The 26,880-nt window shown below is 34.8% G+C and overlaps 1 protein-coding gene across 7 annotated transcripts; it reads left to right on the top strand.

Annotated features, from left to right (window-relative positions):
- The first annotated feature begins 168 nt into the window (after nt 1-168).
- On the top strand, nt 169-26,880 carry LOC106154128 (androgen-induced gene 1 protein-like). 7 transcript variants are annotated; one of them, XM_087018884.1, is made up of 6 exons: nt 169-379; nt 22,336-22,482; nt 23,192-23,293; nt 24,574-24,689; nt 24,995-25,146; nt 25,662-26,880. In XM_087018884.1, the coding sequence occupies exons 1-6, from the start codon at nt 248-250 to the stop codon at nt 25,703-25,705; spliced, it is 693 nt and encodes a 230-aa protein (XP_086875010.1). In that variant the 5' UTR covers nt 169-247; the 3' UTR covers nt 25,706-26,880. The 7 variants fall into 7 exon arrangements, with proteins under 7 accessions (XP_086875010.1, XP_086875009.1, XP_086875008.1 ...); XM_087018883.1 differs by lacking the exons at nt 169-379; nt 23,192-23,293 and adding exons at nt 1,436-1,754; nt 23,338-23,439; XM_087018882.1 differs by lacking the exon at nt 169-379 and adding an exon at nt 1,442-1,754.

Genomic DNA, 26,880 nt, shown 5'->3' with positions numbered 1-26,880 from the left:
ATACCTAAAACCTGGCAAGATTACGTGTAACATAAAACTATCTCCTTCAATATATAATTAAATCATCTCTGCAGCGTCATGGGCTTGATGATTGGTAAAACTGTGTTTAACTTATGACAAATCTATTTTTTCTTCGCGGACCAATATCAGGATTTCCCAGTGCAATTTACATGGAGGTGATCCCATTCACGTGACCGCCAGGGTTTCTCAAACAGTTGCATTAGGTGTCTGGGGTTGCAAATTAAAGATGTCGACAGTCATTGTAGCCTTAATTCATTTAATGCTGTTTTTAGTTCAGTTGTACGCGTTAGTGTACGACGTCATGTACATCAAAGTGTCCTCACTGCCAAAATTAGCGTTTCTTACCCACTGGGGGATGGTAAGTATATTTATATGCATGGTCCAGCACTGTTTGCATGAGAATTGTTTATTTATATAAAAAATAAAGGCAACACATGCTCTTCTTTTCAAAATTTGCTACTGCAACTTTTGTTTCATTTATTAATACAGAAATATTCACACCATATGCTCTCCCTTTATATATTTCATTTTTATAATATTTTATACTGTGCACATGTAAATTCATATATGTCACAAAAATGCATAAATTACTGTGCAACAAAACATACATACAGCATGCACTGAGTTTTATTTCATTTCTTCTTGCATGCATGCCTTATCCAATATGAATATATTTTTTTTCCTTTCTACTTTTATGCATTATTTATTTTTATTCAATTTCATATATTTGCACTAGATAAATTCTATTTTATTTAATAGGAATTCATGAATTCATGTTAATAATATTGCTGATTTAATTAATTTATTTTTACATACTCGGTATTTAATACTTGTTTTTAGTATAAATTTACTATAGCCCCCTATACAGCTATACATATGGCTTGTGTGTTCCGATTAAGGAAAGCAGACAATAAATTTCTCTTTGATAATAAATACTGCCTCTAGCCAATTCAATCCAATCCAAACTGAGTCAGCCAACCAATCAGTTGAATGGAGACACAAGTACATGGTTCTATGCATAAAGTTAACAGCTACACTGTGTAAGCAGCCAGTATATCAAGGTTGATTGGATATTGGCCATGAGTAGGAAGGAGGGGATTAGCTCAGCTTACTGCATGTGGACAATACAACAGCTAGTATATATGTGTTACTATATATAGGCCTATGTACACACACACAAAGCCAGCTAGTATATGTGTACACACAGTGCCAGCAGGTGTGGGCAGAGCCATTGATAAGATTGAACACATGATTATATAGGTGCTGATAGTGGACTTTGGTCAGTAAGGAGGCAAGCTAGGTGGTGACAATCAGAGTGAGTCTTGGTGGCAGACTGACTGTATACTGAAGCTCTGAGGGCTAAAGGGCAAGGTTATACTGACATATCTGGTGGAAAGGGACTCACACTGTATGTGAAATGATGCATATATGATATCCATACAGTTACTAGTTCAAGTACATCATAATTGACTAGGCAATACTTTAATCAATATAACATAGTATTGCAGTTGATAAAATAGCAAGAATCAATTGCAGGCAGCTTGACTTCAAATATCACACCAGGATTGTAGGAGGAGCTGAAGAAGATGTCAGCTACATCGTTTTTAGTTCATTTAACCCTGTTCTTGATTCAGCTCTGGGGAACTATCTATGACTTCCTCTACGTGTATTTTGGCAGCTGGGAGGACTACAACCCCTGGCACAAGCTGCGCTATCTGACAGTCTGGGGCCTGGTGAGTACTAGTAATACAGGGACTGAAAACCTTGACCCACAGGGTGCAGGTACTGAACACCTTGATCCACAGGGTGCAGGCTGAACACCTTGACCCACAGGGTGCAGGCTGAACACCTTGACCCACAGGGTGCAGGGTGAACACCTTGATACACAGGGTGCGGGCTGAACACCTTGATACACAGGGTGCAGGGACTGAACACCTTGATCCACAGGGTGTTGGGTGAAGACCTTGATCCACATGGTGAAGGGTTAACATTGAAATCACAAATACGTATATAATTGTTTTGCACTGAGCTGTGTGAAGGGGGGGGGGGGGGGGGAGAGAGGAGGCTTTAATGTTCTCCCACGTGGTTTTGTGTTTTGGGGTGTATTGACTGTCTCCAGGACCCAGAGAGGTATTTTATATATAGGATAATTAAGGTTTATTGATCTAGGTCAGTTACTTCCTAATACAAACAAGTGGCACCACTTGCTCACTACCTCCACAGGTATAAATAATACAGATGAGGTGGTGATATGTATATATTGTGGTTGGACAGTAATATATGTAGACATGCAGGCAGGGCAGTCAAGTGTTACAATACAGTGACTTGAGGTGGACGATAGCTTGTCCAGGTAGCTTAGATATATGTATATGCAGTATATATCTCAGGAGCAGTGAGACAGGGAGATTAGGAATTTCTGAGATTTTGAAGGAACTTTGATTGTTGCATTCCGTGATAACTGATAATAAGAGAGAGGATGATCTGAGAATTACAGTATCAACTACGAGTACATGTACATGAAGACAGTCTTGACTAGAACTGTAATATAGGCGGGGTGTCTGCACAACACATCAACTGGAGAAATTTGTCAACTTTGTTGCATAGACTTGTTAAAAGTCACCTGTTGTGCACTGCTGTGGAAATTACTGATACAGTTGACTGTTACTGTGGCAGGCATTGAAGACTGTTGATGTTGCACAACCATTGGAAAAATAAAGCAGTTTGGTATTACATAATTTCATGCTTGATGTGATGGGCACTTGAAACCATTGATGAGGTTTGGTCAGGATATGACATATTTTCATGCGGGAAGTTCTTAGCAGTTGAAAAGTAGTGAAAAAGAGTCCACAGACAGTGAGAAACTATCAGATTGTTTTACAGCTTGGAAGTAGACTATATAAGGAAAGTGATTTGAATGAAAAAGAAACGTGCTGACATCACATGGTGTCTCTCCATTACTGCACGAAAAGATCGAGTCACAGAAATTACACGTATACATCAAATACTTAAAGGAGAAGTCATCAACCCATTAGTGTATGTCTGTATCCTGTTGTTGACTTTGTGAAGATGGTGTACAAATAACTCAGACGTGTGAACTTGTTTAGCACAGTGAAGAGAGAACTTGTTTAGCACAGTGAAGAGAGACTGGAATTTAGGCAAATTACTGATCAGAAAAGAGATAAAGGAAGACATATTGTTGCCAGCACAACTACTATACTGGTATAAGTTATATATGTGTTGTATGTGGTGAAATGGCATCCAAGGCTGTTCCACTTGCGGTACATCTAACAGTGCTGGTGATTCAAGCGTTCTCTGTCTATTACGACTACTTTATATGCAGGCCTCGTAATAATTATAGCTGGAATAGCTACGGAGGGCCGTGGAAGTATCTAACATGGTGGACAGAGGTATATATACATGTATATATAAATATAAGAATGTTTTTGTTTATTTTTATAAGTGATATTTTGTACTGTATGTGGTGGATTGAGACATATACTAGTATATAAATATAAGGGTGTTTTTGTTCATTTTTATGTCAGGGTAATTTGCGTGATAGGGACTATTTCCAGACCCTATCATGCTAACTGTGGATCCATCTATCTCAGAGGGGATTCTTGGTAAATTGCAATCAACTTAAGTGGCTCAGATGTCTGTCACATCTACTGAAGCTGTAAGCCATTTAAGCTGAAAGCAATTTAGTGATAAACCCCTAGGAGATGGAACGATCCTGTTAGAGCGATCTAGGTATGGGAGCCCAGTCATAGACTCCATCTGTTTATTTTTATTATGTACAGACACAGATGTGTCTGTACATATTGCCATCACCTGCGTCTGTCGTCGCCGTCGTCGCCGATGCCGATGCCGTCGCCGATGCCGTCGCCGTGCACTTTCAGCGTTAACACGATAAGTGGAAGACCGTTTTACTTTTTGGCTTTATATTTATAGAGCTGATGAATATTCATAAAACGCAGGTCAAGTTCGAAAATCAGCATGATCGAGCCATTATTGTAGAAGTTATGCTGTTTTTTCACTTTTCAGCATATATACAACACTGTTAACACATTTCAAGGAAAACCGATAGGCCTGTTGTCATGAAACTCCCAGGAGCAATCAATCTTACTAAAACGCAGGTCAAGTTCGAAAATCGGCACGATCGGGCCACTATTTTAGTAGTTATGCTGTTTTTATGTACAGACACAGATGTGTCTGTACATATAGCCATCATCTGCGTCTGTCGTCGCCGTCGTCGCCGTCGTCGCCGTCGCCGTGCACTTTTACCGATAACACGATAAGTGGAAGACCATTTTACCTTTTGACTTGAAACTTGCAGAACTGATGAATATTCATAATACGCAGGTCAAGTTCGAAAATCAGCATGATCGGGTCACTTTTAGGGAATTTATGCTGTTTTTTCACTTTTTTCAGCATATATGCAGCACCGATAACACGATAAGTGGAAAACCATTTTACCTTTTGACTTGAAACTTACAGAACTGATGAATATTCATAATACGCAGGTCAAGTTCGAAAATCAGCATGATCGGGTCACTTTTAGGGAATTTATGCTGTTTTTTCACTTTTTTCAGCATATATGCAGCACCGATAACACGATAAGTGGAAAACCATTTTACCTTTTGGCTTGAAACTTACAGAACTGATGAATATTCATAATACGCAGGTCAAGTTCGAAAATCAGCATGATCGGGTCACTTTTAGGGAATTTATGCTGTTTTTTCACTATTTTCAATATAAATGCAACACTGATAACACAATATAAGAAAAATGGATTGGCCAATTGTCATTATACTCACAGGAGTGGTCAATCTTACTAAAACGCAGGTTGAGTTCGAAAATAAGCATAATCGGGCCATTACTTAAGAAGTTATACTGTTTTTTCACATTTCCTCAGATTCAATTATTAGGCATGTTAACAGTCTCATTATTTAACTAATAAGATGCCTAAAAGTGTTTGTTTGATATTTCCTGCATCTTTACAACATTGTAAGTTGATTATGTAAAAAAACATGGTAAACTTGTTATCATGTATTGTGTAATAAAGTGTCAAAAATGGAAATAAACTCATATCATTGCAGTTTGTCAGATTCAATCATCCACTATGTTCAGAATCTCAGAATGGAGGAAATTGGACATTTAACACTGTTCTATTGATACTTTTCCCATCTCATCAATTTTCTTAGTTGGACATATAAAAATGGCAGTAAAATGTTTATTTTGTTTTATGTTAAAAAAGTGTTAAAAATGGAAATAAACCCATTTCAGAACAGTGCTGTCTTGTTTCACTTTTTTCAGCATATATGCAGCACTGATAACACGATAAGTGGAAAACCATTTTACCTTTTGACTTGAAACTTGCAGAACTGATGAATATTCATAATACGCAGGTCAAGTTCGAAAATCAGCATGATCGGGTCACTTTTAGGGAATTTATGCTGTTTTTTCACTTTTTTTCAGCATATTTGCAGCACCGATAACACGATAAGTGGAAAACCATTCTACCTTTTGACTTGAAACTTACAAAACTGATAAATATTCATAATACGCAAGTCAAGTTCAAAAATCAGCATGATTCGATTGTTGTTAGGGAATTTATGCTGTTTTTTCACTTTTTTCAGCATATATGCAGCACTGATAACACAATAAGTGGAAAACTGTTTTTTCATTTGGCTTGAAACTTACAGAACTAATGAATATTCATAATACGCAGGTCAATTTTGAAAATCAGCAAGATCGGGCAATTTTTATGGAAGTTATCCTTTTTTTTTTTTTTTTTTTTTTTCAATTTTTTCAGCACTTTTATAACACCGATATCATGATAAGTGTAAAAATGTTTTTCCTTTCCTTGGATTGAAATTTACAGAACTGGTGAATATTTATAATACGCAGGTCAAGTTTGAAAATTGGCATGATTGGACTATTTTTACAAAAGTAATGCTGTTTTTTCCCTTTATTCAGCATACATGCAACACTGATAACGCATTTTAAGGAAAACCAATCAGCCTTTTGTCTTGCAACTCACAGGAGTGATCAATCTGACCAGTATACAGATCAAGTTTGAAAATAAGCTTGATCAGTTAAGTTTTGATGAAGTTATTAGCCTTTTTGTATATAAGTGGTTTTTCTTCAGATTTAATTCTTAACATGTTAACAGTCTCATAACGGTACTAATTGGATATGTTAAAGTGTTGTTTTAACATTTTCTGCTTCTTAACAATATTGTTAGTTGATTATATAAAAATGACGGTAAACCTATTATCCTGCATTGTGTAATAAAGTATCAAAAATGGAAAGGAACTCATCATTGCAGTTCGTCAGATTCAATCATTCACTATGTTCAGAATCTCCAAATGGAGCTAATTGGACATTATAAATTGTTCTATTGATATTTTTCCTATGTCAACAATTTTCCTAGTTGATCATTTAAAAATGACAGTTAATTGATGATGGTTTTATGTAAAAAAAGGTGTTGAAAATGGAAAGAAAATCATTTCAGTACAGTTATCTCTTGTTAACATTTTGGCATTTTGAAAGTGTGACCCTAACTTCCATGTCCTTGGAGACCTTTCCATATCACATTTTCTGAATATCCATGATACTTTTATTTTTTTATAAAAAATTGATGGTCATTATGCTGTTAAGTATTATGTTATATTGCATGAAAGTTAAAGAAAACCCTATTTTGGACACTGCTGCCAGGATAGCGATTAAGGGAAAACCATGTTACTTATGATAATCAACCTTACTGAAAAGACTGAAGTGCAGCTTGTGTTGGAAAACCATCGTAATTGTTTTCTGTTTTGAAAGCAATGCAGTACAGTGCTATTTGGTGCAATAAATGTATATGGATAGTAGGCAGTTAATTCAGGGTTATAAAATAATTTGCTTAATTGATTTTCAAGTTATTTCAGGGTTATAAAATAATTTGCTTAATTAATTTTCAAGTGGGCATTAAATGAGATTACATAAACACACATTGAGATTTCATTGTAAAGTCCCATCGGTTTAGCTTTCTTAACTGTGTCACATAATTAGGAATCAATGATTATTATGCAGGTAAATGTTATTTAATATGGAAAATAAGTTTACAAAAAAAATTTTGTGTAACGCTTACATTAATGATAAAGATGAATAACAGTGCCTTATTATTCTCAAACTCAATAGGGTTATTCATATCATGTTAGTAATTGTACAGCTAGATTAAAAGTTTGAATAGCAGCTTTATTGGTATTTTTTGTTATGTTTTATTTTACATTTTCTTTTAATTTTTTTATGCTGTTTTTTCACTTTTTTCAACATATATGCAACATTAATAACACAATATAAGAAAAACAGCTTAGCCAATTGTCATTATACTCACAGGAGTGGTCAATCTTACAAAAATGCAGGTTGAGTTCGAAAATCAGCGTTATCGGGCCATTATTTTAGAAGTTGTACTGTTTTTTCAAATTTCCTCAGATTCAATTCTTAGGCATGTTAACAGTATCATTATTGAACTAATAAGATACGTAAAAGTGTTTGTTTGATATTTCCTGCATCTTTACAACATTGTTAGTTGATTATGTAAAAATTCAATCATCCACATCTGCCATGATGACCATGATGGGAAAACCGTGTTACTTATGATTGTCAAACTTTCAAAAAAGAAACACAGGACTAAAATGCAGCCCAAGTTGGAAAAGCAGTCTAATGGGCTTCTTTTTCTGGAAGTTATACATTTTAGTGAAATATTCATTATCTTTTTGGCATATTCATTGTGGGACTCGGAGCTCCCATGGACATGAAGCCGGATGGTAATCAAATTTTTTACGATCATGCTATTTATAGTCAATAATCAAAAATTGGTGATAATTATTCTATAATTTATTATGTAATGTTACATCAAAATTGACAATAATCTTTTTGCACTGCTACTGCAAACATTGGCATGCAGTTCAAATTAGAAAGCCAGGTCAATTGGGTTATCATTTATTATTGAATTTAATTCAATTTTGTGTGAAATTTCATTTTTCTCATTCTGGCACTTTCTAAGTATAAACTTGAACTCTGATGGGCCTGAAGCCTTATGCTTTTACTTTCGTCGGTGTTACCTGTTGTGCAAAATTAAAATTTGATGTTGACTGTGCAGTTAAACATAATGTATTATTGCATCAGAATTGGTAGTCTCCTATTTTGTGCATTATTGTTTTGTGCTCTTCTTAAGTTGTGACTTATGGGCCTGAAAGACCTTTGAGAGGGTCAGTCTATAAATTTCCCTTGGGTATCACTTCGCTAATTTCAGTTATAAAGTAATTTGCCTAATTGATAGGCTACATAAAGCACACTTGTGATTTGAGATTACATAAAGCACACTTGTTGATATTTCCCTGTAAACTCCCATAGGTTAAGCTCTCTGCTAGATTAATAATAAGGAAGCAGTGATAATTATGCAGGTAAATTTGTTTAATATTGCAAATAAGTTTTATATATATATATATATATATATATATATATATATATATATATATGACTTTTATTCTCAAACACTTGCATTTATGACTTTTAACTCTCATCCGCCTGAGACTCTGACATTTCTGTATTTCCACATAAGCAGTTGTATTGTTTTTTATGTCTTTAAACATTATGTTACTTATGTAATATTATTTTATGCACTGTCATCATTTTTCAAATATTGAGACTTACATCATGTGAATTTGAACTCTCATGGTCCTGAAACTGTAATCTTATTGAAAGGGTAGATTGAGACCATCTTCTGGGACTTCCGGAAGACAGTCAGGTTATTAAGTTTATATTGCCTGGTATCTATTTTTTCTTCTGTTGGAAGACCATCAAAATGGAGGATGGATCAAAATAGATACTTTGGAATACTGTCAGAGAATATCTCTGGGTCCGCTCATGTTATTGACCATTTTACCTGTTGTGCATGATTATAAAATTCAGTGTTGACTGATAGTGCTATTATAAGCATTATTTATTATTGCATCAAAATTGACAAAATGACCTTTTTGCATCTTTATTTTCTGTTTTTTGTCTGTACATTTGACAGCTTTGCTGCCTTGTTTCACTTTTTAGCATATATGCAACACTGTTAACACAATATAAGAAAAACAGATAGGCCAATTGTCATTTAAACTCACAGGAGTGGTCAATCTTACTAAAATGCAGGTTGAGTTTGAAAATTAGCATAATTGGGCCATTATTATGTACAGACACAGATGTGTCTGTACATATAGCCATCATCTGCGTCTGTCGTCGCCGTCGTCGCTGTCGTCGCCGTCGTCGCCGTCGCCGTGCACTTTTACCGATAACACGATAAGTGGAAAACCATTTTACCTTTTGACTTGAAACTTGCAGAACTGATGAATATTCATAATACGCAGGTCAAGTTCGAAAATCAGCATGATCGGGTCACTTTTAGGGAATTTATCCTGTTTTTTCACTTTTTTCAGCATATATGCAGCACCGATAACACGATAAGTGGAAAACCATTTTACCTTTTGACTTGAAACTTTCAGAACTGATGAATATTCATAATACGCAGGTCAAGTTCGAAAATCAGCATGATCGGGTCACTTATAGGGAATTTATGCTGTTTTTTCACTTTTTTCAGCATATATGCAGCACCGATAACACGATAAGTGGAAAACCATTTTACTTTTTGGCTTAAAACTTACAGAACTGATGAATATACTTAATACGCAGGTCAAGTTCGAAAATCAGCGTGATTGGGTCATTTTTAGTGAATTTAGGCTATTTTTTCTATTTTTTCAGCATATATGCAGCACCGATAACACCATAAGTGGAAAACCATTTTACCTTTTGGCTTGAAACTTACAGAACTGATAAATATTCATAATACGCAGGTCAAGTTCGAAAATCAGCACGATCGGGTCACATATAGGGAATTTATGCTGTTTTTTCACTTTTTTCAGTATATATGCAACACTGATAACACAATATAAGAAAAACAGATAGGCCAATTGTCATTATACTCACAGGAGGGGCCAATCTTACTAAAACGCAGGTTGAGTTTGAAAATCAGCATAATCAGTCCATTATTTTAGAAGTTATGCTGTTTTTTCACATTTCCTCACATTCAATTCTTAGGCATGTTAACAGTCTCATTATTGAACTAATAAGATACGTAAAAGTGTTTGTTTGACATTTCCTGCATCTTTACAACATTGTTAGTTGATTTTGTAAAAATGATGGTAAACTTGTTATCATGTATTGTGTAATAAAGTGTCAAAAATGGAAATAAACTCATATCATTGCAGTTTGTCAGATGCATTCATCCACTATGTTCAGAATCTCAGAATGGAGGAAGTTGGACATTTAACACTGTTCTAATGATACTTTTCCCATCTCATCAATTTTCTTCATTGGTCATATAAAAATGGCAGTAAACTGTTTATTTTGTTTTATGTTAAAAAAGTGTTAAAAATGGAAATAAACCCATTTCAGAACAGTGCTGTCTTGTTTACATTTTGGCATTTTCAATATGTGACTTTGAAGTTCCATGGGCCTGAAGACTTTTGCTAGTTACATTTTCTGAATAACCATGATACTAATATTTTATAATTAAAAATTGATGGTCATTATGCTGTAAAACATTATGTAATATTGCATCAAAATTTGAAGAAACCCCTATTTTGGGCAGTGCTCCCATGATGACCATTTAAGGAAAATCATGTCACTTACTGTTCTCAAAATTACAGGAAAGAAACATGGGACTAAAATACAGCTTCAGTAGGCAATGCAGTCTGTTTGGTAAATTTTTCTGGCAATTAAACAGTTTTTTGTGAAAATTTAATTTTTCACATATTGGCATTTCCAAGGTGTGACTTAGAACCTCCACGGGCTTGAAGACCCATGCTAGTCACATTTTGTGAAAATCCATGACACTTATATTTTATTATTAAAAATCAATGGTCAGTATGCTGTTAAGCATTATGTAATGTTGCATCAAAATAGAAGAAAACACAATTTTTGGTGCTGCTGCCTTGATGACCATTATGGGAAAACCGTGTTACTTATGACTGTCAAACTTTCAAAAAAGAAACACAGGACTAAAATGCAGCCTGAGTTAGAAAAGCAGTCTAATTGGCTTCTTTTTCTGGAAGTTATACATTTTAGTGTAATATTCATTATCTTTTTGGCATATTCATTGTGGGACTCGGAGCTCCCATGGACATGAAGCCAAATGGTAATCATATTTTCTACATGTCCATCCTATTTATAGTCAATAAACAAAAATTGGTGATAATTATTCTCTAATTTATTATGTAATGTTACATCAAAATTGACAACAATCTTTTTGCACTGCTACTGCAAACATTATGAAAAGAAAACTGTGCTACTTATTATAATTTTAAACTTACAAGTACGATTTTTAGGATTGGCCTTCAGCTCATGAGAAAACCAGCTCTATTGGATTATCATGGTTATTGTATTTATGCATTTTTTGTGAAATTTTCATTTTTCTCATTCTGGCACTTTCTAAGTATAAACTTGAACTCTGATTGGCCTGGAGCATTATGCTTTTACTTTCGTCTGTGTTACCTGTTGTGCATAAGTTGATGTTGACTGTGCAGTTAAACATAATGTATTATTGCTTCAGGATTGGTAGTCTCCTATTTTGGGCATTATGGTTTTGTGCTTTTCTTAAGGTGTGACTTATGGGCCTGAAGACCTTTGAGTGGGTCAGCCTGTAAATTACCCTTGGGTATCACTAGATTAATTTCAGAGTTATAAAGTCATTTGCTTTAATAGGCCATTAAATGAGATTACGTAAAGCACACTTGTTGATATTTCCCTGTAAACTCCCAAAGGTAAAGCTCTCTGCTAGATTAATAATAAGGAAGCAGTGATAATTATGCAGGTAAATTTTGTTTAATATTGCAAATAAGTTATATATATATATATATATATATATATATATATATATCAAACTGGAAGATTAAAAGTTTGAATAGCATCTTCATTGGAATTATATTTACCTCAAGCTCTGCCAAGGGGGTTATATTTTCACCCCTGTTTGTCTGTCATCCACATAACACAAAAAGTTATGGACCAATTTTGCAGAAATTTTCAGGAACTGTCGGAAGTGGGCCAAAGAGGACAATGATTAATTTTTGGTGGTGGTCTGGATCAATAATCAATCAATTATCAATAATAATCAACAATTGCTGCCTTGGCAGAGGTCTGCACTCTCAAAGTGCTTTTCTAGTTTTGTTGTTTTCCTTTATAATTTTTTCTCAAACACTTGCATTTGTGACTTTTAACTCTCATCTGCCTGGGGCTCTGCACATTTTCTGTATTTCTACATAAGCAGTTGTATTGTTTTTTATGTCTATAAACATTATGTAATATTATTTTATGCACTGTCATCATTTTTCAAATATTGAGACTTTCATAATGTGAATTTGAACTCTCATGGTCCTGAAACTGTAATCTTATTGAAGGGGTGGATTGAGACCATCTTCTGGGTCTTCCGGAAGACAGTCAGGTTATTAAGTTTATATTGACTGGTATCTATTTCTTTCTGTTGGAAGACCATCAAAATGGAGGATGGATCAACATAGATACTTTGGAATACTGTCAGAAAATATCTCTGGGTCTGCTCCTGTTATTGACCATGTTACCCGTTGTACAAGATTAAAATTCAGTGTTGACTGACAGTGCTATTATAAGCATTATTTATTATTGCATCAAAATTGACAAAATGACCTTTTTTGCATCTTTATTTTCTGTTTTTTGTCTGTACATTTGACAGCTTTGCTGCCTTGTTTTAGAAGTTATGCTGTTTTTTCACATTTCCTTAGATTCAGTTCTTAGGCATGGTAACAGTTTCATTATTTAATTAATAAGAAATGTAAAAGTGTTTGTTGACATTTTCTGCATCTTTACAACATTGTTAGTTGATTTCGTAAAAATGATGGTAAACTTGTTATGGTGTATTGTGTAATAAAGTGTCAAAAATGGAAATAAACTCATATCATTGCAGTTTGTCAGATTCAATTATTCAGTATGTTTAGAAACTCAGAATGGAAGAAATTGGACATTTAACACTATTCTATTAATATTTTTCCCATCTCATCAATTTTCTTAGTTGATCATATATAAATGGCAGTAAATTGTTAATTTTGTTATATGTTAAAAATTTGTTAAAAATGGAAATAAACCCATGTCAGAACAGTGCTGTCCTGTTTCACATTTCCTCAGATTCAATTCTTAGGCATGTTAACAGTCTCATTATTTAACTAATAAGACAAGTAAAAGTGTTTGGTTGACATTTCCTGCATCTTTACAACATAATTAGTTTATTTTGTAATTAGTCGATCATGTTGCCGTCACCGTCGCTGTGCACTTTCAGCGTTAACACCGTAAGTGGAAGACAGTTTTACTTTTTGGCTTTATATTTACAGAGCTGATGAGTATCCATAAAATGCAGGTTAAGTTCGAAAATAAGCATGATCGGGCCATTATTGTAGAAGTTATGCTATTTTTTCACTTTTCAGCATATATGCAACATCGTTAACACATTTCAATAAAAACCGGTAGGCCTGTTGTCATGAAACTCATAGGGGTAATCAAACTTACTAAAACGCAGGTCAAGTTCGAAAATCGGCATGATCGGGCCACTATTTTAGTAGTTATGCTGTTTTTATGTACAGACACAGATGTGTCTGTACATATTGCCATCACCTGCGTCTGTCGTCGCCGTCGTCGCCGATGCCGATGCCGATGCCGATGCCGATGGCGATGCCGTCGCCGTGCACTTTCACTGTAAACACGATAAGTGGAACACAGTTTTATTTTTTGGTTTTATATTTACAGAGCTGATGAATATTCATAAAACGCAGGTCAAGTTCGAAAATCAGCATGATCGGGCCATTATTGTAGAAGTTATGCTGTTTTTTCACTTTTCAGCATATATGCAACCCTGTAAACACATTTTAAGGAAAACCGTTAGGCCTGTTGTCATGAAACTCAGAGAAGTAATCAATCTTTTTAAAACGCAGGTCAAGTCCGAAAATGGGCATGATCGGGCCACTATTTTAGTAGTTATGCTGTTTTTTCCTTTTTTCAGCATATGTGCAACACTGTAAACACAATTTAAGAAAAACAGATGGGCCAATTGTCATTAAACTCACAGGAGTGGTCAATCTTACTAAAACGCAGGTTGAGTTCGAAAATCAGCATAATCGGGCCATTATTTTAGAAGTTATGCTGTTTTTTCACATTTCCTCAGATTCAATTCTTAGGCATGTTAACAGTCTTATTATTTTACTAATAAGATACATTAAAGTGTTTGTTTGACATTTCCTGCATCTTTACAACATTGTTAGTAGATTATGTAAAAATGATGGTAAACTTGTTATCGTGTATTGTGTAATAAAGTGTCAAAAATGGAAATAAACTCATATCATTGCAGTTTGTCAGATTCAATCATTCACTATGTTCAGAATATCAGAATGGAGGAAATTGGACATTTAACACTATTCTATTGATATTTTCCCATCTCATCAATTATCTTAGTTGATGCTATAAAAATGGCAGTAAACTGTTTATTTTGTTTTATGTTTAAAAAAGTGTTAAAAATGGAAATAAACCCATGTCAGAACAGTGCTGTCTTGTTTCACATTTCCTCAGATTCAATTCTTAGGCATGTTAACAGTCTTATTATTTAACTAATAAGACATGTAAAAGTGTTTGGTTGACATTTCCTGCATCTTTACAACATTATTAGTTGATTATGTAAAAATGATGGTAAACTTGTTATCTTGTATTGTGTAATAAAGTTTCAAAAATGGAAACAAACTCATATCATTGCAGTTTGTCAGATTTAATCATTCACTATGTTCAGAATCTCAGAATGGAGGAAATTGGACATTTAACACTGTTGTATTGATATTTTTCCCATCTCATCAATTTTCTTAGTTGATCGTATAAAAATGGCAGTAACCTGTTAATTTTGTTTTATGTTTAAAAAATTGTTAAAAATGGAAAAAAAAAAAAACATTTCAGAACAGTGCTGTCTTGTTTACATTTTGGCATTTTCAAGTTGTGACTTTGAAGTTCCATGGGCCTGAAGACCTTTGCTAGTCACATTTTCTGAATATCCATGATACTAATATTTTATTATTAGAAATTGATGGTCATTATGCTGTTAAACATTATGTAATATTGCATCAAAATTTGAAAAAAATCTATTTTGGGCACTGCTCCCATGATGAGCATTTAAGAAAAACCATGTCACTTACTGTTCTCAAACAGTACAGTAAATATGTACAGATGTGTCTGTACATATTGCCATCACCTGCGTCTGTCGTCGCCGTCGTCACTGTCGCTGGTGCCGTGCACTTTCATTGTAAACACGATAAGTGGAAGGCAATTTTACTTTTTGACTGTATATTTACAGAGCTGATGAATATTCATAAAATGCAGATCAAGTTCGAAAATCAGCATGATCGGGCCACTATTTTAGTAGTTATGCTGTTTTTTCATTTTTCAGCGTATATGCAAAACTGTAAACACAATATAAGAAAAACAGGCCAATTGTCATTAAACTCACAGGAGTGGTCATTCCTGCTAAAACGCAGGTTGAGTTAAAAAAAACAGCATAATCGGGCCATTATTTTAAAAAAATGCCGTTTTTTCACATTTCCTCAGATTCAATTCTTAGGCATGTTAACAGTTTCATTATTTAATTAATAAGATACGTAAAAGTGTTTGTTTGGCATTTCCTGCATCTTTACAACATTATTAGTTGATTATGTAAAAATGATGGTAAACTTGTTATCATGTATTGTGTAATAAAGTTTCAAAAATGGAAATAAACTCATATCATTGCAGTTTGTCAGATTCAATCATTCACTATGTTCAGAATCTCAGAATGGAAGAAATTGGACATTTAACACTGCTCTATTGATATTTTCCCCATCTCATCAATTTTCTTAGTTGATCATATAAAAACGGCAGTAAACTGTTAATTTTGTGTTATGTTAAAAATTATAAAAAATAAAAAAAAAAACATTTCAGAACAGTGCTGTCTTGTTTACATTTTGGCATTTTCAAGTTGTGACTTGAAGTTCCATGGGCCTGAAGACCTTTGCTAGTCACATTTTCTGAATATCCATAATACTAATATTTTATTATTAAAATTGATGGTCATTATGCTGTTAAACATTATGTAATATTGCATCAAAATTTGAAAAAAAGTATTTTGGGCACTGCTGCCATGAGGACCATTATGGGAAAATCATGTTACTTATGATTGCCTTACTTTCAATAAAAGAAATACAGGACTTAAATGCAGCCTGAGTTGGAAAAGCAGTCTAATTGGCTTCTTTTTCTGGAAGTTATACATATACAAAGTGTGAACTTGTTACACATTTTACTTACATTGGTATTACCTGTTGAGCATAATTAAAATTTGATGTTGAATTTGCAGTTTAACATAATGTACTTTTGCATCAGAATTGACAGTAGCCTATTTTGTGCATAGTTATTTCCTGTTTTTTGTCTGTACATTTGACAGCTTTGCTGCCTTGTATACTTTTTTGCTTTGATTAATCATTTATTATGCATTAATGCAATTTCTTAAATTTTCATTTTTCTCATTCCGGCATTTTCAAAGTATCTACTTGTCTCTCATGAGCCTGAAGCCTTATGATTCTTACATTTTACTTACATCGGTAATACCTGTTGAGCTTAATTAAAATTTGATGTTAAATTTGCAGTTAACCATAATGTACTTTTGCATCAGCATTGGCAGTAGCATATTTTATGCATTGTTATTTCCTGCTTTTTGTCTGTACATTTGACAGCTTTGCTGCCTTGTTTTCACTTTTCAGCATATGTGCAACACTGTTAAAAGGATAATAACTCTTCGTTTCGGCCAAAAAATGAATTTTCCTGGAGTAAACAACAATTTTCCCATACTTACCAATGGTTAATGAATTCATTTTTACATTCAAAGTTAGTCCCTGGTTTTTTTCTAAAAAGTTTGGTTTTTTGTTAAAATCTCTTAAGAGATTTTAACAGAGTATAGCCGTCATTGGAGGTCACGTGGTCTAAAGGCAAGCTCAGATATCAGAATAATAGCTATAACTGCTGTTTTGTGGTAAAACAGAATATATAATATTTCTATGAGTTATTCACAATGTTTTTATTGTGAAATATAGATCTCATACGAAGAGTTATTATCCCTTTAACACATTTCAAGGAAAACCGATAGACCTGTTGTCATGAAACTCACAGGAGTAATCAATCTTACTAAAACGCAGGTCAAGTTTGAAAATCAGCATAATCGGGCCATTATTTTATAAGTTGTGCTGTTTTTTCACATTTCCTCAGATTCAATTCTTAGGCATGTTAACAGTCTCATTATTTAACTAATAAGATTCGTAAAAGTGTTTGTTTGACATTTCCTGCATCTTTACAACATTGTTAGTTGATTATGTAAAAATGATGGTAAACTTGTTATTTTAGTAGTTATGCTGTTTTTTACACTTTTCAGCATATATGCAACACTGTAAACACAATATAAGAAAAACAGATGGGCCAATTGTCATGAAAGTCATAGGAGTGGTCAGTTTTGCTAAAATGCATGTTGAGTTCGTAAACCAGCATAATCGTGCCAATATTTTAGAAGGTATTCTGGTTTTTCACATTTCCTCGGATTCATTTCTTAGGCATGTTAACAGTCTCATTATTAAACTAATAAGATACGTAAAAGCGTTTGTTTGACATTTCCTGCATCTTTACAACAATTGTTAGTTGATTTAGTAAAAATGATGGTAAACTTATTATCATGTATTGTGTAAAAATGTGTCAAAAATGGAAATAAACTCATATCATTGCAGTTTGTCAGATTTAATCATTCACTATGTTCAGAATCTCAGAATGGAGGAAATTGGACATTTAACACTGTTCTATTGATATTTTTCCCATCTCATCAATTTTCTTAGTTGATCATATAAAAATGGCAGTAAACTGTTAATTTTGTTTTATGTTAAAAAATTGTTAAAAATGGGAAAAAAAACATTTCAGAACCGTGCTGTCTTGTCTGTATTTCCACATAAGCAGTTGTATTGTTTTTTATGTCTTTAAACATTATGTAATATTATTTTATGCACTGTCATCATTTTTCAAAAATTGAGACTTTCATCATGTGAATTTGAACTCTCATGGTCCTGAAACTGTAATCTTATTGAAGGGGTGGATTGAGACCATCTTCTGGGTCTTCCGGAAGACGGTCAGGTTATTAAGTTTATATTGACTGGTATCTATTTTTTTTTCTGTTGGAAGACCATAAAAATGGGGGATGGATCAACATAGATACTTTGGAATACTATCAGAAAATATCTCTGGGTTCGCTCCTGTTATTGACCATGGTACCTGTTGTGCATGATTAGAATTCAGTGTTGACTGACAGTGCTATTATAAGCATTATTTATTATTGCATCAAAATTGACAAAATGACCTATTTTGCATCTTTAATTTCTGTTTTTTGTCTGTACATTTGACAGCTTTGCTGCCTTGTTTATTTTTTTATGTCAATGATATTTTGTATGCACCTGATGTCAGCTTGCATTATTGCCCATCTACTTTTCTTTTCCCCAGAAATATCCCAGGTGTTAACTTATTACTCAGATTGTTTTTTAGCCTATTATTTTATGCAGCCAGTTATTATCACTAACAAATTGTATCCGCAGGTATTTTCTCCTTCACTTGTACCCGTTATCATTACTTCAACCCCCAGATATAAGGATAGTCATAGCAAGGCTATCAAACTGTTGTAAATTTGAATTATAGGCTACTAGCTAGCATGACTGTAACCTTGCTCAGTAGAAGTGAAAGTGAAACTGGTGAGCCAGATGAGCCAAAACAAGAAATGAAGAAAACTTTCAGAGTTATTCAACCTGATCACATCCTGTCGGGGAGGGGGAGGAAAAATTACAAGCTAAAAACTTAAATTTCTTGAACCTCCTTGTGATGAAGATTATTCTGTAACTTTATATTAGAAAAAAAGAAAAAAAAATCCATAAAACTGTTGCATAAACTTTTGTATTTTCTGAAATATCACTGAGCAAAATAAGTTTAATAATAATGATATATTATGCTGGTGGAATTTGTGCAAAAATACTCTAATCGCTTGAAATAACCTGTAGAGAAAAATAAAATATTTATGTTGAAATGCCTAGATATATAACACCCAATTTTGTGAATAATTTTTATTTTTGGACCATCTTTTTTTTATGAAGATGAATGTAGCAATGTGTAGCACAGCTATTGATTATTCCTACTCGCAATGATTATCTCAGAAACCCAAAGTTTGAACACGGCCAAACAAATATTTAGACAGTTATCGAACACTATAACAATAAGTTTAGGGGCTGGTACAGGTTAATTGTGACCAAATGCAAAATTGAAAATTGCTGATTGAATGAAAAATGTGTAAAGGGTATACTATTGATTGCACTCTCCTGCTTGTGTGTGTAAGGCTCTATTCCCATAGATTACTTTCAGATAATCCGACTTAAATGTCCGTCCCGCCTACTACAAGCTTTAAGGGGGTAATTAACTTTCGTGTCCGCCCGGCTGACAGCTATTTAGCGTGAACCCCCAGGGAGTTAGGTCGATCTAAAGTAGGTCGATCTAATCTATGGAAATGGGGTGTAATTGTATACTGCCTTAGAGTATAAATGTTGTCCTGAGTATGATGTTGACAATAACCCCCTCTCCCGTCAACAAAGGGGAACCTATGACCCCCTCTATAAAGATTGACCTTAACCAGAGTTTAAATTCTGTCAATAGACCAATCACTGGGGAGATAGCTCTCAAACAAGTACATTATAGCTGATCGTGAGCGGCTTGCTCCAGAGGTTGGTCTAGTACCTCAGCTGCAATAATTGGAGATTTTAAAGTTTTATCATCGTGGCTCAGATTGGCTGCTGAATGGCAGACACTATTATTGGCTTATCTCGCTGACTGATTTCCAGCCTTGGAAGATTGATGGTTTACCCAGAACTAACGTATTTAGTAACTTAGCGTCATATATTGCATTCCAGAGCAGCAAAGCTTGCCTTAGAACAGATATATATAAATTCAGAGATCTGTCAGCACTTTTCAGGGAACTCGGTGAACAGTTTTATGTTACTTAATAACCCACAGTGATTATGAATTATACCACAGAACAGCAGAGGGTGGTTAACACCAAGTATAGACACGTTTGAAAGCAGGAAAGAGAGCCCTGTGGAAGAAGGAAGTAATTCTTGAAACGCCGGGCGTGTACTTATCTTTTGCTGCGCTAGGCAACACAGGTCGGCCATTGAGGTCTGAATGACAAAGATATCCAGACTGTGTATAGTATATTTTACCAGTGATGCAGTTTGAACAAAGCCCGCAGAGGCGTTATTTCCCCGTGCTTTACCACGCCCTAGTGTTTGCAGTGTGGATGTTTACGTTGTATAAAGATATCACATTTATTCAACCCGCAAAACGAAACTTTGGGGTGCACCAGACGTATGGAGGGCCCTGGAAGTTTTTGACATTCTGGAATGAGGTAGTTTAATAGAGATTCATGATTATTCATATAATTGTTTATTTATTTGTTTGTTCGTTTTTGGTTTGTTTATTATTATTTGTGCTTATATTTATAAGATCAAGACATGACATCAGGTGCACAACTTTCAATTGCATATATATTATGTAGTAACAGTTTATTCAAGCCCCCATTATAACCTTTATTTGTATTAGCCAAGGGGTTAATTTGGTCATCATTATAATTATTATGCTAGTAAATCACCCTGATTTATATGTAACCCATGTTTCAGACATCGTCAAGTTAATTGTATACACAAGGAGGAGTAAAATACATCTACTAGTGGAGACTGTAATGATAACCTAACTGCATGTGATCCCTGATAAGTTGACCCTGGTTGGTTGGCAGTTGGTCTTTGCCCCCCTCCTCCCCTGCCCTCCTCCCCCCCCCCCCCTGCCCCCCCCCCCCCCCCAAGCCCTTTCCTTACAACTAGCTTGATCTGGGAAAGAAGGCTGCAAAAGCAAGACCGTACAGTGAGGATAAACACTGTCAATCTTGTCTCCTCAAACAGCATAGAAATTGAGCGGGATCGATATCAGTCACTGCACACAGTCTAGTCAGTATTTTAATCTCTTGATTGAGGAACTATTGTTAGGTGTCCCAGAACTAGGTCAACCATTTCTAGGTCAGTGTTTGCAGTTTAAAGGTCGGAGTTCAGCTGTAGTCTGGAAACACAAGCATGGCATCCTTAAAGTCAACAGTCTACCACGCCAGTCTGTTTATGATGTACGCCTTTTCGTTGCAATATAACATTCGCTATGTAAAAGACAAGAGAGGAGATAGCTTGTTTGAATATATGGGATACGGTGGGAAGTTTAAATACCTGACATTCTGGTGTTTTGTAAGTATGTTTGTGTAACTATGTGTATGATAATACAAATAGCTATAGAGTATAGTGTTTACAGGTATTGTTGTATGGTGTATATGACAATACATAAAGAACACTATTGCTACTATCTCCTATTTCACTGTCAGGCGTCCAGGGCATCACAGTGTACTTCTGATTGTTGTACTAACAATACATATAGAACACAGTGTATACAACTGTTGTACTAGCTGTGTATATAACAATACATAAAGAACACCACTACTACTATCTCCTATTGCATCGTCAGGTGTCTAGGACAGCACAGTGTATGCGATTGTTGCACTGTGTTTATGATAATACATATAGAACACAGTGTACATGATTGTTGTACTGTGTATATGACAATATTTAAAATACTTATAGACCACAAGAAACATAATACTTTTATACTGATACTGTATATATGTGTGTGTGTCAGTGTGTGTGTGTGCGTGCTTGTGTGTGTGTGTGTGTGTGTGTGTGTGGGTGGCAATGGAAATAAAACAGTATACTAGTACTAGATTGTTGTACTACGAGAGACCAGTATGTTTACATAATTATCATGCAAGACATTAATTGTAGGCTTACAATTAATACATCAAGTTTAATGTTTCTTAAGAATGCAGAGCATGTTCTCACTCGTGACTTAGATTAGAAATTAACTACCATGATAGGGTTTTTAAAGTGAAGGTACATGAATAGCTTTGTTGTGACAGCTATACTTATATAAAACTTGTCTACAATTGAAGGTGATGGGGATTTTGAAGAGAAATTGGTCCATGTGAAATAAAGCAATCATTGCACTAGCATGTTATTATTTATCATTGTATATTTCCAGTTAATCAACACGTTCTACTTTGGGATCGCCCTATTAAATGACCTGTGTGGCAGCAATGCAGGGCCTGAAGACGGGAAAGATAAACACTCCGCCCTACAGAAGTTTAGAGATAGAATGTACAGTATACTGGCATTTCCTATAGGCGCAGTAAGTATTACACAACAGTTTGTCTTTTGTATAGAGGTTCTTGGTACAAATGGTTGATTAATCAATGCACATATATAGTATGTTGAAAAAAAAAAAAAACCTGAAAAAAAAAAGATAAAGTAATAACAATAAAGTTATTATTTATGAAGAGATAATGAAGACAAAAATAATGCCAAAGGAAAAATGTTTATTTGGAATAAATTAATCAACCAATTTTAATATTTCTTCAGAGATATTTAATATTTCTCCAGAGATATGAGTTAATATTTGTAGAGTCAGAGCAACTTTAGTGTTTGAGTAACTGTTAGCTCTGCATGTATCATTACAACTTGTACCACTCTACTAGTATAAGGGTGCATTCCCTATAGAACTATTGTTCTATGTAGATCCATCCAACTGGCTGAGATTCTCAATGAATGCAATCAGGTGAACAGATTGACACACCTCTAGGCATTGAATAGAATACAGAAAAGCTGATGATTATATAAGTACATTGGAAATAAGTGGAAGCATGTTCATCTGATTGCATTCAGCCAGAGTCCCTGTGGAGTTGGATTGATCTATGTAACATGATATTTTCATAAAGAGCGGGTCCTATGTTATTTATTTATTTATTTTACTTAACTAGAATATTAGATATTTGAACATAATGTTCCACCTCAGTCAATATTAATATTTCTCAGTTAATATTTTGCCTTTTTTCCGTCAGTTTGTTGTAGCCTCCTTCTGGTCTCTATACGCGGTGGACAGGGAGCTGGTGTATCCCGCAGAGCTGGACAAAATCATTCCATCCTGGTTAAACCATGTCATGGTGGGTAAAATCATTTAATTCTCCTTCCTATCCCTTCCTTCCAGTGTGTTGTACTTCTGTTCTGGGGGCTGACATTTTGGGACGAGCGTTTGGTTACACCTGATGAAATGAAGGGTTTGTATCCTCCTTGGTTGAACCATGTTATGGTAAGGACGGTGACATTCTGCTTATGGTGAGAGCTATATGTGTAATAGATTAAAGAAACTCTAAATTATCTCCCACCCCCACCCACATTCCCAAGGAAAAAACTACCTAGACCCCATTCCCAGAGATTAGAACGATCCAACTAGATCGACCTAACTCCCTGGGGGTTCACACTAAACAGCTGTCAGCCGGGCGGACACGAAAGTTAATTACCACCTTACAGCTTGTAGTTGGCGGGACGGGTGGGGGGAGTGAGAGAAGTGAATGCAATCTTTCTCCTCATACTAGTGTTTATCCACATGAAATATGAAGTGTACTAGTACCTTCTTGTAATAACATGGATATGAGTATTCCACACATCCCTCTTATCACTTGTGTGTCTTTCAGACTGACACTTGTGAGTCCTTGAGACTGACACTTGTGAGTCCTTGAGACTGATACTTGTGAGTCCTTGAGACTGATACTTGTGAGTCCTTGAGACTGATACTTGTGTGTCTTTCAGACTGACACTTGTGAGTCCTTGAGACTGACACTTGTGAGTCCTTGAGACTGACACTTGTGAGTCCTTGAGGCTGACACTTGTGAGTCCCTGAGGCTGACACTTGTGAGTCCCTGAGACTGACACTTGTGAGTCCTTGAGACTGACACTTGTGAGTCCTTGAGACTGACACTTGTGAGTCCTTGAGACTGATACTTGTGAGTCTTTGAGACTGATACTTGTGAGTCTTTGAGATTGACAGAGACAGCTGCATTGGCTTCACATTGAGCACTCTCTTACTGAACATTTGTTATGTATACTGTTCATTTGTTATTGAATCATATTAACAGAATGGTTATACATGTACTTTTACTTTAGTAATGCCTTTTTTACAGTGCTTTGGTTAAAAGTTGTTTTTCTTTCAGACACATAGTTCTGGAATCAGTAAAATTTTATTTCTGTAAAGTATTTCTGATGTTTTCACTTCATTAGAATAGAACTAAAAGGAAGCCTGCTTGTCAGTTTTCTTGCTGCCACTCAATGCAAATGTTTTAATTTGAAGAATTTACAAATTAGAAAAATACAGTATCTGCTAAATTAATTTTCCCCATTGAAAGGATAGAGGTATTTTACAGGAATTGTGTCTATTTATCTTCAGCATACCACTGTACTACCATTCCTGCTGATAGAGGCATATGTGGTCTACCATGAATATCCCAGCAAGAAAGTAGGGATTCCTGGAATCGTGTTTTTCTCTTCGTTGTACCAGTTTTGGTAAGATTTCTGTACTCTTTTTAAAACTATTTGGTTGGAAATGTCACATTTTAAATAGTGTTGCATGTGTTTAATATGTGGCTCTGTATAGTATTAAATATGGGATGACTGTCAATATAGTAGAATACAGAAAAAGGTGGTGATTACATGAGAACATTGGAAACAAGAGGAGGTGTGTTAATCTATTAACCTGATTGCATTCAGCGATAGTCCCTGTGAAGTTGGATCGATCTTCGTAGACTGACAGTTTAATTGGGAATGTGCCCCTTGACTACTTAACAGTTAAGTCACTCTCATTGTTCCAGGATATTGTGGATTGCATTCAAGGCGGATATCTGGGTGTACCCCATCCTCAGGGTGCTCAGCTGGCCCATGAGGATCATCTTCATGGTGCTGTGCTGGGTGCTGGTGATGATCCTCTACTTGTGTGGTCATGAAGTCACACAGATGTGCTGGGGTGAGTGTGTTAGGTGTGACAGTGACATTGTGCTGGGTGAGTGTGCTAGGTGTGACAGTGGCATTGTGACATGCAAGATGGTGGTGGTTTGAGAATTTGGGGGAAAAGAGCTGAGAATGTGTAATAGAAAGAGAGAGAGAGATAATGGATGAGGTAAAGTGAGAGAGAATAATTGAGATAGAGAGAGAGAGAGTAGGAAAGACATGTAGTTAGTATTTGAATTGTTATCAGATGTTTCAGAGTCGTAAATGTTAACTGGAATTCAAATGATATCACCATTTAACCATTTACAGCAGAATTTCTTATAAAAAATTCCTTCAATATCATACATAAACAACATCCAACATTCTGCAACTTTTTATATAAAGATAGACTTATACGGATGTGTTAACAAAGTTTGTTGGAAAAATCTTGTCAGTACACCACCACTGAGGTTCTAAGCTCCATAGTGTGTCAGATTTAACTTTGCTATGTTGTGATAATATCACTGATAGGAAACAATGTTTTTCTTTCAGGACCAACACAAGGGAAGACTCTACAGGCAAAGAAGGTTAAATAATGAAACATTAATCATGGACAAAAATTCTAAAATATGAACGAGAAATGTGATAAAGGATAAGAAAAATTCTGAAAAGATTCAAGATAAGAATTCATGAAGGAAATAAGAAGTAATAAGGATGGAAGATAGAAATGAAAGTTGAAAGTCTTTGAGAAGGGTTCTCCCTTCAGCAATGCAAGAGGGTACGCCGGACCCTCCTTGAGCAGTGCAAACATGAATATTTTATGTGGTCATCTCTTGGGGTGCTTAGTGGCTCCCTCTATGCAATGTGATCCGTGATTTATTTAATGTGATCCATGATTTATTTACTAGATTTTATCCTTTGTTTGATATTAGTTTTAGAGAGGGGAAATATACAAATAGCTCTTTGTGATGTTCTGTCATATGAACTCAGCAAATTAGCTGTGGTTAATGTAATGTTTTTATACCTTTTGTAAAACTTCATAGTTAGTATCTTTACCAACTGGCAAATAATTTACAAGTATTGTATATGTTATCATGTGGCTAATAAACACTTTTTTGATAGTTCAATAAAAAGTGTACTCTTTAACCAGTGATGTTGCTGTTTCTGATGGTTAAACCAGGGACTTAAACTGAGCAATGTATTGAAAGGATAACAACAATTCATTTTTGTCAAAAAATGGATTTTCCTGGGGTAAATGACAATTTTCTAATACTTTTCATAGTTCATGAATCTGTTCCAACGTAAAAGTTAGTACATTGTCTTTTTCTAAAAAAAAATTTGTAATATTCTCTTAAGAGATTATTATATAGGATAGCCATATATGAAAATCTTGTAGTCCAATGACAAGCACATATTCCAGAATAATTGTGATTACTGTAGGTTTAGTGTTAAAATAGAATTCATTATATTTCTATGAATTGTTTACAGTGTATTTTTTGTGAAATATGGATCTCTCACAAAGAGTTATATATATATCCCTTGAAGCCCCTGTCAGAGTGTTTTTAATCGCAGGGTGAGTCATATGCTGCCAGGACGAGGAAGAGGATCATGATGGCTGACAGTGTTCTGGCGTTAGCGAGAGAGAACTAAGAGTAACTACATGTATGTGTGAGAATTGTTCATAGTGCAAGTGTCTGCATTAAATCAATAATAACTTGAATAATGTCAAAAGTAAATTGAAAAGATTAAATTGGAATATTTGAAATGGTAA

This window comes from Lingula anatina, chromosome 8 (genome assembly GCF_051362555.1).
Source record: "Lingula anatina isolate TDL-2025a chromosome 8, LinAna3.0, whole genome shotgun sequence".
NCBI classification, from domain to species: domain Eukaryota; kingdom Metazoa; phylum Brachiopoda; class Lingulata; order Lingulida; family Lingulidae; genus Lingula; species Lingula anatina.
This window is presented reverse-complemented; position numbering and strand designations above follow the sequence as displayed.